Here is a 19,560-nt window from a genome sequence, read left to right on the forward strand (position 1 = left end):
AACTAGTTTTGTGCTGATGATTGTAGCATTCATGGAAAACTTTTGTTGTTGTGATGTAACAGATTGTAGGGCATCCTCTTTTCTCTATAGTTGCATTACTTCTACAGTTTTCTAGCTAAGGCTTGCAATGCTGTGATGAACAGAATGATTAAGCATCTCATGTTTAGCCTCCCTTTCAAGAAGCCATAAAACAGAGACCTTGTATCTGAGCCAGCAAACCAGGGACAATGGGAAAACATGAAAAGGAAATGTTTCAAGTTAAACTCAAAGGAAAATAGGAGCCGATTTGATTGTAACTTGGATTCACGAACACCTACAACGATGAAACTCTAGGTCCCCATAGTTATTATATTTGTTATATGTTTAACAAAATTTATATACCACTTGATTGTAAGAAAACCTCTAAGTGGTTTACAAGTAACAAAGCATTAAATTTCTTGATTAAAAATAGCTGGTATTTAAAATCAATCAAAAGAGTATTAAAAACTGCATAGGGCTAAAGCACATAAGGAGATAAAACATCCTGTCAATAGGCAGGGAGTTCCAAAGGGTAGGTCCTGCTACACATTGATTTCTTACAATCATGGAAAAAGTATTATGTGGCATCTGTAACAGTACTAGTTCTGCATACTGAAGCGGCTGAGTGAACATTTATAGAGAAAGGTGATCCCTGCAAATAAACTGGCCCCAAGGTGTTAAGTGCTTTATATACTAATAGTAACACCCTGACCTTGGCCCAGTAGCCAATGAGCAACCACTACAGATCTCTTAGCGCAGGTGTTATATGCTGGCAGGGTCTCATTCCTGTGTGCTGCAACATTCTGCACTAACTGCAGCTTCCAGGTCAAACACAAGGGAACCGTTACTACAATCTTGAAGTCATAACTATAAAAGCATGTTGTTGTTGTTGTTTAGTTGCTTAGTCGTGTCCGACTCTTTGTGACCCCATGGACCAGAGCACGCCAGGCACTCATGTCTTCCACTGCCTCCTGCAGTTTGGTCAAACTCGTGCTGGTAGCTTCGAGAACAATAAAAGCATGTAGCTAGAGTTTAATATAAATAAGGGGTATATGAAATATATGAGCAATGGGTATGTTTACAACGTTGAAATCAGTTCTGGCTTTTCCCGCTGGAGGAGCTGCCTTAATACCAATTTCATATAATGTGCCTTCAGAGAACTCGCAAGAAGGTGGCGGCTGAGTTTTGTGTAGAAGTTTGATCCATGATATAGATCTGTTACAGCAGCACTTTTACTGTACAAATGCTCAGGCTGTGTAAAACTTAAGTGTCTGTTCCAGATCTCTAAACCTGTCTGCACCCGAGATTAGTTTGGTGATGCCCCCATCACAGCGTCCCCAACACTTGTTTCTGGGTTTCTGCTGCTGTTGTAGTGCACTGTTGTCATTCAGTTGCACTGCAATTTAACTTCCTAAGGAGATGGCAGCACAGGGAGACAGAAGAAGCTATGGAAAAACTTGGCGTAGTGGAGACAGGAGACTGGGGTAGCAGAAAGCAGCTTCCAAGGCGGCTTTGCAGAGGGGCAGATCCCAGTGGTTTGAGACCAAAACCAGACCAGAAGTGGTTGTTGCTAAATAGCGTGGTTTCACCAGTAACATCTACTGATACAAAACGTGTGGAATGACATCATCCTACCCTGGCAAAAAATGCTGCGGAAGGGGGACAAAGAAACCCTTCACAAGATGCTTTCACCACATGCATCTTGTGTCACTGGGCAGTATGGGAGATAGAGGAGGAGAAACATGAAGCTGCAGTTTCAGTGGCAACCACAGTCTGCCATACTGGTCTGGTTCACACATAATGCTAAGCCATGGTTTATGAAACTAGTTTAATAAACTATGGTTTGGTGTTATGTGTGAACCAGGCTAATGTTGAGTTCTTATTGTTTGAAAATAAAAATACCTTAACACAGCAGGCTCAGAGTTTAAGCCCCATGTAAATGCAAAACATTTCTCATGGAGAGTCCTTGAATCATGGTTTTTATGACAGGAATTTTCACTTTGCTCAAGTTTATCAGTGTGTTCTAGTTTACCACAGGGGACTGTATTCACAAGAGGGTATCACTATAGCTCTGGAGGCAATGATGGTGTGTATCTGTCTTGAGTGACTCATAAATTGGCAGTATCATTCTTACAAATGGGGCTAAGTTACTTTAAAAGTAGGTTTGCATGTCACATGGTGCATTTACTGTGTTTTTAGATGGTTCACATTAGTAGGCTCTTAGTCTAATATCCTGTAGCTTTGACTCGATGTGTGTGGCTTTAATTTACCTGACTAAAACAATAAAACCTCAGCTCTCCAGAACACACATATGCAACCATCAGGAATAATTAGGTGGTTTTGTCATCCTCCCTACCAGCTGTCCAACACTAATCTGCTGACTCACACTCCTGGCACAAATTAGTATTAGGTGTGCAAACAAGCTAACACAGCTGTTCATGGCTATTAGGCTCTTAACACTTTCATTGCCTGAATAATTTGCCATTTATACAGCTTCTGGTATCATCCTTAGATCTTCTATTTGAGTGGTCATTATTTATATAACACCATCAATGTGTGTGGCGGCACTTCACAGAGGACAAGGCCCCTGCCCTAAGTTGCTTACAGTCTAAAATTTGACACAGAGGACATAGAAGAAAGAGGAAGCAGTGGGTAAAAGGAGAAAGATGATATGATGATTCAATTTACATGCATGTTGGCTTGGTTATAGCCTTAGAAACTAAGGCTGATAGCAGCATGCACATCATACATTTAAATCACACGACTTCCCCCAAAGAAACCGCAGAACTATAGTTTAAGGGTCCTGGGTGTTGCAGCTCTGTGGGGTGTTAACTACCGTTCCCAAGATTTGGTGGGGGGGCCTTCTGTATGCAAGGCAGTTGCTTTCCCATTAACCTACAGCCCTTGTCCCATGTGTGCTAGAACTCTGGGACCACAGGGGAAAATGTGCCCTGCTGCCTGAAGATTAAGAAAAACAAACAGGAGGGTTGAAAGGTTTGGGCAGGCACCTAGGGAGAAGTGCTAAGCACTGTTGTGCCCTGGGCACCATGCTGGAGAAGCCAGGACTGCGGGTAACTCTGCACTGCCTTCTTAAAAACAGGAAAGAAGACCCATAACTGCCCACGACAGTATTTTCCTTTAACAAGTATTTTCCTACAAAAAAAAATTCACAGAATAAGGACCAGCTGCCTAGCAATGTTTGCTTTGTAAAAGAGATTGCTTTTCTACAGCATAATCAAAAAGCCATCTTAAGGAAGGCAGCAAAGTTGGTTTGAGGCATGGCTAGTTTATTTGGGGGGGGGGGGAATCCCAAATAAAAAATAGCATGGGCACATTTGGGATATATGAAACTTTGAAGAGTTGAGTGGGGGGAAAGCATGTTTTGACCTTTATGTTTTTTCCCCTTTGTATCTTACTGCATCAACAAATTGTGTAAATTGTGCAGTTGTTAATATATACACATACAGGCACACATTTTACTAATGGAAGCGTTTCTTTTTGTCTCCGCTATTTTGTTCTCACAGGTTTCCCTCTGCATTAGACTTTCATGTCTTTTTTCATTAGCTTTAAAGTATTCCTTCAACTGGGATAATAGCAAAACCCTATCTCCATCCAATTGCAATTTGAGCTGTTCTCTGTGGGTTGCATATATTTCCAGTTTGTTGCTTGGAGAGCTAGAAATACCACTCTAGATATTCTTAATGAGAGATTCATGCCTTATTCCCTAAACAATACAATGAAAATGTTCCCAGAATATGAAAAGTGAGCAGTGTGATCTCAGCTTTTTAAGCACCCCTTTCTCTGTTTTGTGTGTGGCTGTGAGTTTCCTGTAAATTATTTGCAACATACTCGACAGTAAATAATTGACAGCTGTTTGTGTTTTATTTTGGCTCTTCATATGAAAGGAAGAGCCAGATTTGGGTCCATTTTTGAAAGATTTAATTGGTAAAAGAAAATATTTATCAAATGTAGCTCCAAAAATTACTCAATGTTTTCACATCTTTGCCAGATAAATGGCACAGACTGTGGGGTTTGATTTTCGCTTGTGTTTGCAACTAACACTTTAAATTGCTATAGCTAGTAACTACAGCACAGTCTGTCTCTGCGTAATCAACCCCTGGATAGGGAACTGACATTGCTTTATAACTCAGTGAATACACATGTTCCTTACTCTCTCCCCTTGTGAGGTCTATTCCTTGGGGAACCGTTTCAACAACTTGCCATACTGGGTGAGATACAAATACAAGATTCTCTGGCTAACAACTCAAATGTAGATATTTCTTCACTAAAGTAGGAGCTCCAACCTATACATGTGCTGCAATACAGTCTTGCTATTGTGTTTATAACTAGTGGGTGATATTTTGGAAGTGTCTAATATTAGGGATGCAGTGTGTAATTGGTTAATTGACAAGTTCAGGGATGTCAGACTGTCATTTTCCCACAGTTTCGACTTTCAAAGATTCCTTCCCCCATTTTCATTTGTGGGGTGTGTGTGTGTACCTTGCCATTTAGCACTGTTTTGTTGACTAAGTTACAACACTGTCCCTGTGGTTTTGTATTTGGTCCCTATTTTCTATCTTGCACATGTATTCTTCTGCCTGTCTTTTCCCAGTGAAACTCCTTTCTCTATGCTTCTGTGCCCAAACCCCGTTACCTTTTACTGATCTGTGAATAAGACGTGGATTGTGCAATCTTAATATTAGACTTACATAGGAGACAGGAAAGTGAACGATTACATGGAATCTGGGCTCCAGCTGAGTGGCTCCAGATAACTTGAACCAGTCCTGATTGCAGAAAAGAGTTTGCAGCGAAACCACCAGAATTTAATAGAAATCACAGCTGGAGAGGACTCCTATTGCCAAGCAGAATGAGCTTCAACATAGAGAGGTTTTTTAAAAGTTTTATTTTAGCTTAGCTGCTGTAATTAAGGGGCAACGTTCTAATTCCATTACCAGGACGTTCATTGAACCAGTAAGTGACTCCTTGTGGCTCCCACTGGGATAATTCTAATGAAAGAGATAATAAATTAGATATGTTTCAGAAACGGGAGTGGGGGAGAAGGAGAGAAATAGGAAAGCTAATGTAGTTTTCAGTTATCAAGAGAGAACAATGTATGTTACAGGGAAACTTTGAGATCTCTGTTACAGAGATAATAACACAGAAATGTATGAACTAACATGTTAGATCCTCAGCAAATTATCATACAACAGAGGTCACCATCCTGGCGCCAATGGGTGCCATGATGCCCATGAATGCTTTCATTGGTAACCCTTGTCAGGTTCTCAAGACCCTGAGCTTTCATTTTAAAGCTCATTAGCCCTCCTAGAAAGTTAGTTATGGGACAAAATGTGCAGCTATCTTCTTCTGTGAATTGAGAGTGTGGAGTGGCCACCTTGTAAAGTTTGCCGGGTGCTAAGGAATGCTCCCTGTTATTAGACAACAACACCATCAGATGCTACATATAAGGGTGACTGCAGTCTTATCCATGTAGTTCATTTCAGCCAACTTCAAGAAAATAGATTCAAACAAGTATCATACGAATTGAATGCCATTTTCAATTCCCCATGAAGTTTTTACTGGTAGTTTGTGAATCTTGAAAATATGCATGCCCATGCCCATCTCAGGCCAGATCCTATCTAATTCCATAAACGAAGCTTGCAAACTTCCTCTTTCTTGCTGCTTTTGTTGTAAGGCAGATGCCTTGTTGAGAAGCTGTCATGTTTATTATCCCAACAATGCAGTTCATCTCAAATAGTACGGTCATTCCCGCCACACGGATACACATTGACAAGCTGAGCTTAGGAAAAGGATATAGGGAGTCAACCACATTTGTGTGTGCGTGTGCACACACACACACACACACACACACACAAATAATCATGTGTGCACAAACTAGCAAGACAGGTTTGGGAGAGAGGGAATGTATATTTGTAGTAGCCTAGAACAGAAATACCTGTGAACCTTGCAGTTGGTTATAGAAAGTGGGAAACATAAGCCATAGAATTTTGGGTGGTAATTCATGAACAATGATGGCATTGATGCTTTTGAACAGTTAATTTTTGAAGCATCTCTAAACTTACCTATAAGCCTGTTGCTAGTGTTGCATGAGCTGCACACTAAAAAGGCCCCACAGAGAGGGGCAACTAGGATTGGCACTGATGCCATGGTCTGTGGTTTGTGCTCCTGGTCAGCATGGAAAATCTTCTGGAGGAGATGGGTGTGGCAAGTACACAAGACTTTGTCTTGTCTTGGACTCAAAATTGCTCTCAACTGAGTGATCTTGTGTGGACTGTGGGGGTGGAGGACTTTGGGTTAGACTGGGGTCTTGTAATCTTTCTTTCACAGTAGCCCCAATAGTGCTTAACAGTCTTGGTGGATCGCCGTTCATTCATTGGCATGATATTTGTTCACCTAACCTTCCTTTCTTCCCTTGCCAAGAAGCCCTATAGGGCAACTTTGCAGATCATGTTTTCTCTGTGTTAAATGTATGTCTCGAAGATGCCAGTGTAACCACACCGCAATGGAATGTCTGGATCAAGCCTTCAATGAACTACTGAAATATGTTTGCGGAATCAATTTGGCTTTATACCAACAGTGCGTCTTTTATGAAGCGTGCTCTATGTTCTTGGCAATTATTTTCCCCAGTGGGTTTCTTAGAGTTGCATAGTATACAATCTTGTGCTGTGGAAATGAAATGTTGGTATATGGGCTGGTTAGGAAGCTATTAATTTGTAATCACAGGTAGTCTTGTTAGGAAAGAGGATAACATGATTAAAAGCAGTTTAGAGAACAAGGAAGTGAAGAGGCTAATGATATCACACTGTTTTCTGCTGGCAGTGACACAGCATCACTGCTTCAAGGTGAAATGATACATTTATGAAAATAATAATAATAATAATAATAATAATAATAATAATAATACTACATGCAGTGCTGCAAACAATGTTGGAAGGACCTTTGCAGAAGGAACCATGACAGTGAAGTTATATTTCAGGCATTGCTTTTCTTTTATTTCTCCTCTCCCTCTCTTACTTTTTAATAGGCACACAAGCATCCTCAGGAAGCAACAGAAAACAGTGCATAAGAGACAGACACTATGAAACAGCACTTGCTTCCTTTCTGGAGCAATCATCCAAGAAAGAACTCATGGTGGAAGGTGGCATTTCTTTGACAGATAAACATCAACCCAAAGGCACTTCAGAGTCCAAAGAGAGTCAGACCCAAAGCTTTCTGAAACCAAAAACATCTTTTTCTGATCACGGGTATCATATAAAGGCTTTATCAAAAAGGGCACTGGGCGAAAATGCTATCTACAGAAAAGATCCGTTCCCAAAAGGTAAGCTGCAAATCTTTCATTGGGTATTAGGAATCTAGCTTTTGTGGCGTGTTAAAATATGATCAGAGTAAAAGGTGCAGAGCTGTTAATGGGCAGCTTGTTTGCATTTGTCTGTTGTTGGTTTTTTGTTTTTTGTTTTGAAGGTAGGAAAATACAGCGGTACCTCAGGTTAAGTACTTAATTCGTTCCGGAGGTCCGTACTTAACCTGAAACTGTTCTTAACCTGAAGCACCACTTTAGATAAGGGGCCTCCTGCTGCTGCCGCGCTGCCGGAGCACAATTTCTGTTCTCATCCTGAAGCAAAGTACTTAACCAGGGGTAATATTTCTGGGTTAGCGGAATCTGTAACCTGAAGCGTATGTAACCTGAAGCGTATGTAACCTGAGGTACCACTGTAGTTTGGAGAGCAACAGGCTTCACTTAATGCATTTGTATAAATTATCAATATTGGCCATGGCCTATTGAGACCAAATAAGAAGAAATAAGACAACGTAGTTAGAACACACATAATGCATTTTGATGTCCCATGTTTCTGTATTGAATCCCCAAACATGCATACTTTAGCACAGCCAGTGTGGCCATGTTCAGGGATGATGAGAGCCGCAGTCCAATAACATCTGGAGGACTACAGGTTCCCCATCCCTGTAAATGCTTGTTGTTGGAAGTGTTGAGATACTCAACTCAGCTTGTATTATAGGCTGATAGAGGGATACTCTCAGGGTTGCTGACCTCATTTCCCACTCCCTTCTGCTTTATCCATATATTTTACCCTCCTTTTGTATCCAGTGAAAAATTGCCCAGCGGACAAACTATTTTATTGTAGACAGTTGAGAAAGATAAATTAGGGATTATTCTAATTCCATTATCTTGAAATTATCTTGATAACACCAACTTCATGTATTTTTCTCTTCTCATCCATATATATATAAATTATGCCCATCTCACTTCTCTGACATCCTAGGATTCCTGAATAAAGAGGACCTTGCTGCCTAGCAGCTCCAGGTCACATAATGTATTTCCCTTCCATTGCAGCATTAGGAACAGATCTTTGTGTACAATGGAAATATATGCACGATAATTGGTACATGGGCACTGTGCTCACCAACTGCAACTACAGCCTCCATGGAGCTTTTGGTCTGGAAAAATATCTGAAACTAATGTTCAGTTTTTCAATTTACCTTGCAAACCCCTCTTCAGGGAAAAATATTTTCAGAATCTTGGCTCAGCAAAGTATGTGCAAGTAAGGCAAACAATCAATATGGGAGAGGATTTGCAACTTGGTAAAACAGGTGCAGAAAACAACTTTATATTTTGATTTGTTTGTTTGGAAAAAAAGAGTATCAAGCTTCTGCCATGACACAAGGAAAAAGTATTTTCTCTTTACTGCAATTGATCATTTGAAACTATCTGAAATAGGCTTTCTTCCCAGATATTTAATATCTCGAATCATACCATTTGGCAGGAAACACAAGCTTATTGTCACTCTTGTAAGAGGGGCATGTCTCAGTGTTCTTCAGAAGGATATTTGCCATTTTGGATTAATTCTGTATTTTTAGCTTGTAAAATGCTGAAAACATCTATTCGCATTTTGGGCACAAGCTCCTTTTTGGGATTATAAATTATGCAAGAAATATTGATTGTCAAAGAGCAATCAATCAAGCTTGATTATAAAGGAGGAAAACATTTTTTAATAACCTTCTATATTGATTACATTTTTAATGAACTTAAATCATATTTTAGCATTTTGTTTATTAGTTTCTCATCTTAAAGTAATTGCAGTAAAATAAGGACTTGAATATGCAGATCAATACAGGAACAATAAAAAAACCCCAACAGCTGCAAGACCAAAGGGAAAAGAACTCAAATTACTTGAGGAAGAATACAATATACATATTTTGTTGTAGTCCATCATCAGTGCAGTAAATCTTAGTTGGTTCAAAGTGTATGAGCTATTGAGAGTCATGCAGCAAAGGCTGTGACCTGTGAGCTAAGCTTTCTGACTTTAGTTCTCCCCCATCCATGAACTCACTAAGTAGCCTTAGGCTAGCCACTGTTCTCCAGTTGTTCCCCTCTGCCCCTCTCCCTGCACCATCTGCAGTATGGTGGTACTAAAGATAATAATTCTGGTATGATGCTATTGTACTTTACAGAATGGTTGTAAAGATTTCTGGGATAATCTGTGTGAAGTGCTTTGAATACTCCAGGAGCATCATATACTGTGAATTATAGAAATTATAATTATCAATTAGAGCAACATATATTTCCCTCCGCCTGCTCTGAAAAGCAATGTATTAGGCAGCAGTCTCAGGCTCCCACGATCGTGCAATGGAGTGAGGTGGGACCAAAGTTGTAAATGGAAAGCAGTTTGCATTCAGATGGCAGAGGTGGTAGGAAAACATTTTCTTGCAGGTAGAAAAGTTACATAGCAAGAAGTGCATTAGAACAGAAGCTTTTTTCCTCAATGTGCCAAGGTTGGTTGGTTTTTCAGCTTGCAGGGGTTTTGCTTTAAATATTGGTGAGCAGTAAAACATAGCATCAACCACCTTCAGTGCGATGACACAATTCTAGCATTGCTGCCTCTCAAGATTCTGGCACCTCATTTCGCTGCATGACTACATGCAGCTTTTAATGTTTGAAGTTATGCAGTGTTTTTATTATGTTGCAAGACACCCAGAGTGGCTGGGGCAACCCAGTAAGATAGATGGAGTATAAATAGTAAGAAATACCATCATCATCATCATTACACCCAACCATAAAGTTAGTAATTATTTCCAAATTTGCATATGTATTTGCAAATGCATTTTAAAAACAAATCTATGTCCTCTTTTTTATTTTCTTTCTTTTTCTGTTATGTATCTTCTTCTTTTTGGCAATGTGTTAGTGGCCACCATTAGGGAAGGAGAAATTTGATTCATTATGCATTTAACTCCAAATCTATCAAAACATTTTCCAGACCAATAGGTGAAGCAAAACACAGCTATCTTTCAAAATTCACATTTATCCAAATTTTGCAATGCAGTTCTCCAACCATTGTTTACAAAAATGCATCATATTAGGGGAAATTGTTTGCAAAAACATGTACATTATCCAAAACTGCATACAAAAATGCGTTTATCAGGATAAATTCTCACTAAAATGCTGAAGAATATATAACTTGACGGTTTTGTTTCAGAAACCACCCTCCAAAAGCAAAGAAAGACCCAAATTCAAATTAACTGCTCCCCCTTAATAAACATCTATCTCTTTCTTAAGGTGATTACAAATTCTGTGGTTTGGCTATCAAGCTGAAGGAGCATCAGAAAAGTGAGATGAACAAGACAATCGACAGGGTAACAACCTCCACAGCTCATGAGCCAGATGTTACTCATGAGAAACATGAAGCCTTCCAGCAGCCAGAGGTCTGCTCTGAGCCTGAGAACATTCCTGAAAACCCACTGACTCTCAGGGTAAAATATCAGAATGTTTTCTCTGTTAACTCTCAATCCTGTGATGGTTATTTTCCTGGGAACTCAATGGAGGCAGAAAGTCACATTTTCTTTTTTCTTTTTCTTACTTTATCAACGGAACAATGAGGTCACTTGAAGCTGCTGTTCATTGTTGAATAATCATTTTGATTGCCTGATCTGTTGAAAATGAGCAACTTCGGAAATTCCCCACTGTCTAGAAGCCCCTGCTATACACAAACATTTTTGCTCACCTTTCCATCAATTCCTTCCCCTCACATTTACTGATCCAATGGCCAGAGGTGTAGCTGTATTAGTCTGCTGCAGCAAAATGAAGATTCTTGTGCCCTAAGAGATTATGGGTCCCCCAGGGTGAGGGCAGTGCACCCTGCCTTCCTCTTAAACCCTGCTTTCCTCTCCACAGCTGTCTGAGCACCTCCACAATACCTCTCTCACAGCTTACCCCAGAGCCGTCAAACCTAAGTCCTGAAGGCACCAAGGGAGATCTGAACAGATGGGAGCAGAACCCACCTTCAAGGCAGAGTGCTAGGTTGCTTGCTAAGGAGCAGAACCATTTGCTGCCCTATGTTGAGCCTGCCACATTCCTTTATATAGGAAAGCAAGGGGTGTGCTAGATCACCTGCCATTGTGTACCCAAGCGTTGGATCAGCTATGTGCCCTGCTCTCCCTTAGACCAGTGATGTGCATATGTATTGCACCAATCTAAACAGTAAAGCCTTTGGAAAGAATCCTTCTTCGAGTTCTCGTTCTTCAGCAACTGGGAGCCAGGACAGTAACCTTAAAAAAGGGTTACTATGTTTTTAAGGGCTAGACTGGCAGAATGTTATGAACCTAAATCTGAACAGCAAGGGTTAAATGGCAACTCAAATCTCCTACTGATAACAGCATTCTGGTCCCCCTTTTAAACACTGAGCATGTTAAAAAGCTATGCATGACCCACCATGAAAGGGACTTTTCTCTTACTCTGGTCTGAGTCTGATGCAAACAAGGACAGCACATTAAACAACTACAGAAGTGTGTTAATGGTTAGGAGTAAACAGTCTAGGCCACAGAAAAATATTTAATACACAATTAAATGAAGTGGCCAAGAGTCTACTGCACTTTTTTATTCTTTCTTTTCTTTCCAAGCGCATAGCGATAAACGGATTCTGCTGCTTTTTTACCCATTGAGGCACAGCAGATGCACTTATCCTGGATCCATATATCTTGGATGTCCAAGGAAGCCATTAATTGTGTCCTTTGGTTTTCCTATTTAGACACTTAGGCCAAAAAGGAATTCTAAAGTACATAGGCGCTGGTAACTGCAAAAATGAGACGTGTGGTTGCAAGAATAGCTACTCCTGCTTAATGTAGCAGTTTTTCAAACATGTCCCAAGTTGTTATGTTAATACTTTTATGATGTTCTTCCATTTTTGCTAATATGACATAGAACCACACAACACTCATACCAGCACAATAGGTACGCTAGAAAGAGTGCAGGAAAGAGATGAAGAGGGCAAAGGCTGCAGGCAATCAGTTTCAAGGCCAATTATACTCTGTAAGCTATGTAGGATAGGGTAAGTTGGTTTTTCTTGATTAGGCATAAAAAACAGTATATACTTTACATTTAGCATGGTAGTTGTCCATCTACTAAAGCAGAGGCAGGGAACCTGTGGCCCTTTAGCTGTTGATGGGCTCACAAGTCCTATCCTACCCTGTCTCCAACTCATATCATCCCTGAGCTATGCTGGCTGGGGTTGATGGGGTTTGGAATGAGTTGATCAAAATCTAGAGAGCTGCAGGTTCCCCATTCCTGTTCTAAAGTTGATGGTATATTGTCAACTCATGAAGCCACCTGAAGACAAATCCTTGATCCATTGGTGGATAGCTGGGATTTTCCTGTGCTGCAGAAGGGTGAGCTTGTAAACAAAAGGACACATGACTGCCATTTCCTCTGTTGAGGCATGAGATCTCACACTGTTGAGAGACATCTTATCATGTCCGTATTATGTGATAATTTCCATGGTTGTTGGATGCAAACCTAAGCACTTGAGAAACAGGACTTTCATTAACTTGGTTCAGAGGAACTAATTGATAATGCCCTCTCTGTTTCTCACTCCAAATGAAATGTATTTCTTTCTTTTAGGAGGCGCTAGAAGTTCACAAGCCTCACTTTATTTCCCGCTCACAAGAACGCCTGAAGAAACTCAAACACATGGTACAGCTGAGGAAAACCCAGCAGGGTGATGCCTCAAGAAAGAAACAAGGGGCTGCTCTTTCTCGCAAACTTTCCACGTCTTCCATTACAAGTAAGAAGAAACAGTATACAATTCCTCATCCTCTCAGTGGTAAGTTCACCTGTGGCACTTTAACCAAATTATCACAGTTCCTGCTAGAATATGCAGTCTTCCTTTGTTAATGTTTGGTGCTCCAGCCCGGAGATAGTCTTTCATACTGATTCCTGCACGGATGTAATTTGTGGCGAAGCTAAATGCCATGCTCATGTATCAATATATAATTCTCCAAAAGCCTTTGCCATTGTATCAGTTCAATTCACTCCAATCTCCCCAGTCATACTACACAAAAGGGGCAAATCATTGCACCACACAGGATATCTTTAAGGAGAAGTAAGCTTTATTTCTGCAAACTGTACCACAATGCGTTTGCAATATACATGGAAATGTTTTCTCTGTCTTAGGGACAAACTCTAACATAGTATGGCAGTTGTGTTGCTACTTTTTCCTTAAATTAGGGATGAGGAACCTGTGGTTCTCCAGATGTTGGGCTCCAACCCCCATCAGCCCCAGCCAGGCATGATGGGTGTTGTAGTCCATGGAGGGCCATCAGTTTCCTATTCTTGCCCTAAATAATTATAGGCCTAGGGTAGCTCATTTCTACTGAGAAAAAGAGGGTCAACGGGACTTTGTTTTTAAGAATCCTGCGCCTATGTGTGTGTGTGTGCGCGTGCGTGTGTGCGCGCAGTATCCATTCTGATCAGGGTGGGCAGATGAGATAAGCCTCACATCCTCACATGGTGCCTTCTTAACAAGAATCATATCTGCCTGTAGTTATTTAGGAAAATCAAGATTGTAGCTGTCTGTTACATATTCAGGAAACATCCAGTCAGATGTGCAACTTCTAATGACCAGTAGTCATCATTGATGTTTTGCAGTGTATAAACTCAAGAAAGTGTCAGATGGAATTGTTCTATTTCGGAGATAAAGTAGCATGCCATGTCTATTCTGTAATTCATTTTTCGGAGGTAGAAGATCTAACAGCAATGCAAAAACTTTTTGCTAGATAAGTGGCTTCCTTTTCTTAACAGCTCAGCAAAAAGTGTGTGGGGGTGTATAGGGTGGAGTCCTAAGGGATTCATTCTTTCATTTTTCTTACCGTAAAATTTGAGAGCATTCTTCTGCTTTACCACAGGAAGCAGGGCAGCTACCCCCCCGGTGACATTTTTCATTGTAAGCTCCCCAAATCCCTTTACTTCTGGGAACCCTGCTTTCAAATAAAAGAAAAAGATAGCAAACATAATCCAAAGTGATAGAGCCAATAGTGAAAATGCTTGCCTACTGAACTTTTCTTTCTCTGTAAAGCTTAACATTTAAAAGCTTGATCTTTAAAAGGATGAATATGGTCATGCTTGAGCAATTACAGATTAGTTTAGATTATATTTTGCCTATATATATATATATATATATATATATATATATATATATATGCAATAATTTCATCTCTATACTTAATTTTTTTATATTCCCAAAGCATGCTGCTTATTCTTGTAACTTGTAATATAAATCCTTTTTCTTTTTGCTTTAAAGCTTTGTAAGCATAATTTTGCATGTGCTATTTCTTTTCCACACTAACATGATTCCCCCCACTTATCCACAAACTTGAGCACAGTTCCATTATTGCCAGCTGCACCTTCACAACAGACTTTAATTTGTACATTATTGCTATGTTCCATCTTCACCATTATTCGACAGGTGACTCTCAGTCAGGATTAGGACATCATTAATCAACTGGGAAGTTGTCTTTCTCAGACAAAAGGCAGAGCAATTCTATGGAAGGGACTGCCTCTTGTAGCTCGGAAAACTTGGCTTAAGCACTCTAGCCAATGTCATAGCAAATAAATGGTGGGAGTGCAGGCAGGGGCAGAGGAAGGGAGTGTGGTGGGTGCAGACCGCCCCTGGGGTCACCACTGAGGGGGGTAACAAAATGCCAGGCAGCACTCACTGTGGGGCCTGCAGCACGCCAGAACCACCTGTCTCTCCTGGGAGAGGGCGGCTGAGAGGGAGGAGGCAGGCAGACTCCAGAGGTCCTGCAGTGCGCCCCAGGCACCCAAGCTGCTTCCTCCGCCGCTGAGCGCTGGACTAATGCTTCTTCGAAGTCTGCAGTGCCTTCCCAGACACTTTTGGCTAGCATGAGCCTTGTGGAGATGTCAATACTGGGCAGAGGAAGGTGAGGAAGGGAAGAACAGAGAACTGGGGAAATTGGACCATGAGGAGGGACCATTGTGAATATTGACTCAGACCCTAGAGATGGGGCAAGGGGACTGTCAGGGCAGAAGTCCACCTCTGTGCCATAGGAGACCTTGTACATTACAGGAACCTGACACTGCACCAGGACTGTCCCCCCCCCCCGAAAGCCTCCTCTGGTTCAGGGGATGCTTGCAGATAGATCAGATAGCAAGCTGGCCCATTAACTCTGCCTCTGTCACAATGGATGTACCAGTGAGAACAAACTCAGCAAACCAAGCCTCTCCGAAGGAGGGCTTGCTTGCTTGCTTGCTCAGTTCCGTGGCTCAGGACACAAACCGCACAAAAGGAGGGCTTTGGGGGGCATGTAAAGTGTCAGAACAACATCTTAGCTTCTGCTTATCCATGCACCTGCTGACCTATGTACCTTGTAACGTGACTGATATACCATAGCAATCCATGCGTTAAAGCTTTTGGCAAACAAAAAACAAGCAAAAAACCAAGCTGTGAATCAGAGTACTGGTGGCAGTCTCCCTCAGAGCCTGTCAGTCACTCCTGATATTGAGCTTCCAGTGGCAGGCAATTAACTTCCTCACAGGACCCTTAACTCCACTTAGTTGCTAGGGAATCATTCCATGAGTGACTAGGATCTGGGTGGGATTCACTCTCAATAGTACTAGTAGTAACATATTACTCAGTCCTGAGTGAACATAAATGATGAGCATAATTACAGCTTATGTATGTTCAGCTGCAGGATGTTGCTGACCACAGTGGTCAAGAAAGAGTTGGATAGATCACTATGTTTGCTGAGCTTCCCCTTCGCTCAGATAATGGAGGTACCTTAACAAATCACAGTTTTTAAAATCATTGTTGCCTTTTTCTCTTGCCTTTGTTCTAAGGAGCTCAGGGAGGCAAACATGGTGTACCTTCCCTCGTTTTATCCTCACAACCACCCTGTGAAGTAGGCTAAGAGACTCACCCCGGGTCACCCAGTAAACCTCTTGCCTGAGCAAGAATTTGAAACAGGTTTTCTGAATCTATGTACAACACTTTGCACAGTACACATAATATTCATGATTATTATAATATAATAACAATTATATAATATAATAATCACAAGTGCAAATGTATGTGTACTTAAAACCATGTACCTTCTTTAAAAATGCAACATTGTCTAATCTTATTTTCTTGCCTGGAAATTTCATCGTTTTGACTTTTCATCTGTTTACAGCATCTTGACTTCAGAAACTGAAAATTATATTGAGGTAGAGGGAAAAAATATCACATTAAGTAACAGCATACAATAAGATTTTTGCCTAGATGCATTATGCTGGCAAAATGTTCGGTAGTAAAAATGCAGATGTCTTTCTTACGAGCTAAGAAATTATGTACTCAAGTGACCATATATTAAAACTATGACAATCTGTCTACATGTATAGTGTGAGGCAGAGGCGAAAATCATGAGTTAGGATACAGGGAAACAAGATGACCTGGGGGAGGGGCATCACTATATCTCATCCTAACCCTCCCATATGAAGTTGTTCTGTCATAAAATGGAACCCTTGTATGCTGTCTTTCACTCCTTGGTGGAAGTATGGGGTACATGTGTGATAAATACACAGATCCAGAGATATGTTGCACATCAAAATTGCAATCTGAGGCCCAATGAACATCCTGAGATCTGTGTCCTGTATTCTTCTTTGAATTTAAGAGTATATGGCCATACATTGCAAAAAGTCCTGAATTCTTACTAAATTTGTGGATCAAACTACATAAGAATTTGACACTGAAAAAAACATTGCTCCTGAAGAATATATTGCAACTGCAAAGCTTGGAAATGAATTTTAATAAAGAACTGTATGTCCCCCCTACAGTAAATGCAAAGGGAAGAACACCGCCCCCTCTTCTTTTGCTTGACTTTGTAACTTTGGTAAATCCTTGTTCATCTGTAATTCAGCACTGAAGAGAGAAAGTAGGCACTGAATCTTCATTTCTCTACTGATGAAACATGGCAGGAGAACTCCCTAAAGGAAGTAGTTTCAAGGTGCCCTTTGCTACAGTTACAAATTGATGAAAATCTAAAGATGACTTACCTTTCATGTCAAATAAACTGTTGCTGAAAATCTGATTTAGTAAAAGTAGATATCGGGGGAGTCACCTTCCTTATCACCCCAAAGAGCAGTAAGGGGTGGGGCACAGGGGCTGTTGTGGGAGAGGGAAATTGCTCTCAACTGGAAGTGTACAAGTGTACAAACTACAGTACAAAGTCAGATTTAAGAACCACATTAAAACGCGAATGAAGGCCATTGAGCATTGCTTGCTTAGCGGCACTTACAATATTTGAAAGCCTCTTGCCATGGAAGGACATCTCAAACTTTCTCATATACAAAACCTAAGGACCTAAAAGCTATTTTTATGCAAGGAAGGAATCTGAGAGAGACAGACACACACCACTTGATTGCAAGAAAACCTCTAAGGGGTTTACAAAAACATAAAGCAAAACATTAAAACATATGCATAAAGTGTATATGCTTTCACAGAAACAAAATATCACACTGAAAAAGAGAAAAAAAATTATTACTTTCTCATTGTGCTATTACTAAAGATAAATTTTATCTTCCAAAGTGAGTAATAAAAATGTGGTTTTAAATACATTTATTAATTACTCAAGCAACAGCAGTTTCCTTCCTGTCATGGTTATTAATGATAAATGTCTCTAACAAGAAACCTTTTCCATAATCTATCTGCCGCACCTTATTCTTCATAAAAATATAATGTAGTCTTTGTGAGGTTTTATATGTTCTCAGAATGACAGAAACTACTGTATCTATTAGGCATTTGATAAATTTCTTTAGCACTCTGCTCATCATAATTGTAACTGCAGCCCTGTTGGATAGGAAATTATCACTTCCATTTTGCAACCTGGCTCAACAGCACAGTGGTTATTTCATCACTCAATCATTCATTCAGCTCTTCCATCAGTGCATAAAGATACCTATCAAGCAAATGAAGAAGCAGTTCAAGCACCTGCTGTGTGAAGAGACAAAGATTCATTAAACCATCTCTGGCTTCATGCAGAAGTGGCATGAATCAGTGTTCAGTGTTCTTCTTACACGCAAATCACTACTGTGGCCATAGAACTGTATGTTACTTCATTGACCAAGCCATAGATGTCCACTGCTAACCTTTCAACCTTTTGTCTCACTTCCCAAAGTGAAAGCTGCAGTTTTCAGGATTCTAACAAATATGGCAACATACCAACACCAACACCAACTGTAATTTGATATACCTCAATTTCAAAACTTCTTCTGTTCTGTCCACTTCAGGTGGACTCTCTCAAGATCACACTTTTTAAAGATTACTTAAAATGGATAAGTAATACTCCACAGCATTCATCTCTCAATAACTAGTTATGAGCTAGAGTTGCCATTTTACAATATGTCTTGAAGGATCCTAAGTTTTCATTCCATTCATTGAAGGAGTTACTATGCATAAAAAGAGAGTTTTCTGCATACAGAAGGGCTTAATTCCATAAACAAAAGCTGTCCTGAGGGGAGAAGCTCATTTTGTGCATAGAGCAAATACACAACTGGTTGTGACATACACCTTGGGGTCATAATAGATAGCTCAGTGAAGACGTCGACCCAGTGTGTGGTGTCTGTGGAAAAAGGCAGATACCATGCAAGGGATAATTAGGAAAGGAATTGAAAATTAAACGGCCAATATCACAGTACTGTTACACAAATCTATTATGTGGCCACATTTGGAAAGCTGTGAACAGTTCTGGTCACCTCACCCCATAATGAATACTTTCAGTTTGGAAAAGGTAAAGATTATAGCAAGGAAAGATTATAGCATTTATGAGGGAAGGTTTAAAGAAAAGGCAAGTAAGAGGTGATATGGCTGAAGTTTATAAAAATATTTCTCTATACAATGCATAGTTAAACTCTAGAACTCATTCCCACAGCAGGCATTAATAGCCATGAACTTGGGTAGCTGTAAAAGAGGATCATACAAATTCATGGAGGACACTGTGTGAGGTGAGTGGGGCTGAGAGACTTCAGAGAAGTGTGAATAGCCCAAGGTCACCCAGCAGCTGCATGTGGAGGGGCGGGGACGCGAACCCGGTTCACCAGATTACAAGTCCACTGCTCTTAACCACTACACCACACTGGCTCTCATAGTGGCTAGACATAGTGCTGCGGGGCTTATGTCCTGGTTATGGGCTTCCCCAGTGCTATATTTCTAGAAAAAGAGGTGCTGGAACTCACCATGAACGCCT

The 19,560-nt window shown here is 40.5% G+C and overlaps 1 protein-coding gene across 3 annotated transcripts in view; it reads left to right on the top strand.

Annotated features, from left to right (window-relative positions):
- C5H10orf90 (chromosome 5 C10orf90 homolog) overlaps positions 1–19,560 on the top strand; it is a 148,891-nt gene that overhangs the window by 112,438 nt on the left and 16,893 nt on the right. For all 3 annotated transcript variants that reach the window (XM_053388902.1, XM_053388903.1, XM_053388904.1), the window contains 3 exons: positions 7,061–7,354; positions 10,607–10,800; positions 12,944–13,145. In XM_053388902.1, the coding sequence (XP_053244877.1) occupies positions 7,061–7,354; positions 10,607–10,800; positions 12,944–13,145 (690 nt within the window). The remainder of the gene's footprint in view (positions 1–7,060; positions 7,355–10,606; positions 10,801–12,943; positions 13,146–19,560) is intronic.

The sequence above is a fragment of the Podarcis raffonei genome, chromosome 5 (assembly GCF_027172205.1).
Source record: "Podarcis raffonei isolate rPodRaf1 chromosome 5, rPodRaf1.pri, whole genome shotgun sequence".
Lineage (NCBI taxonomy): Eukaryota > Metazoa > Chordata > Lepidosauria > Squamata > Lacertidae > Podarcis > Podarcis raffonei.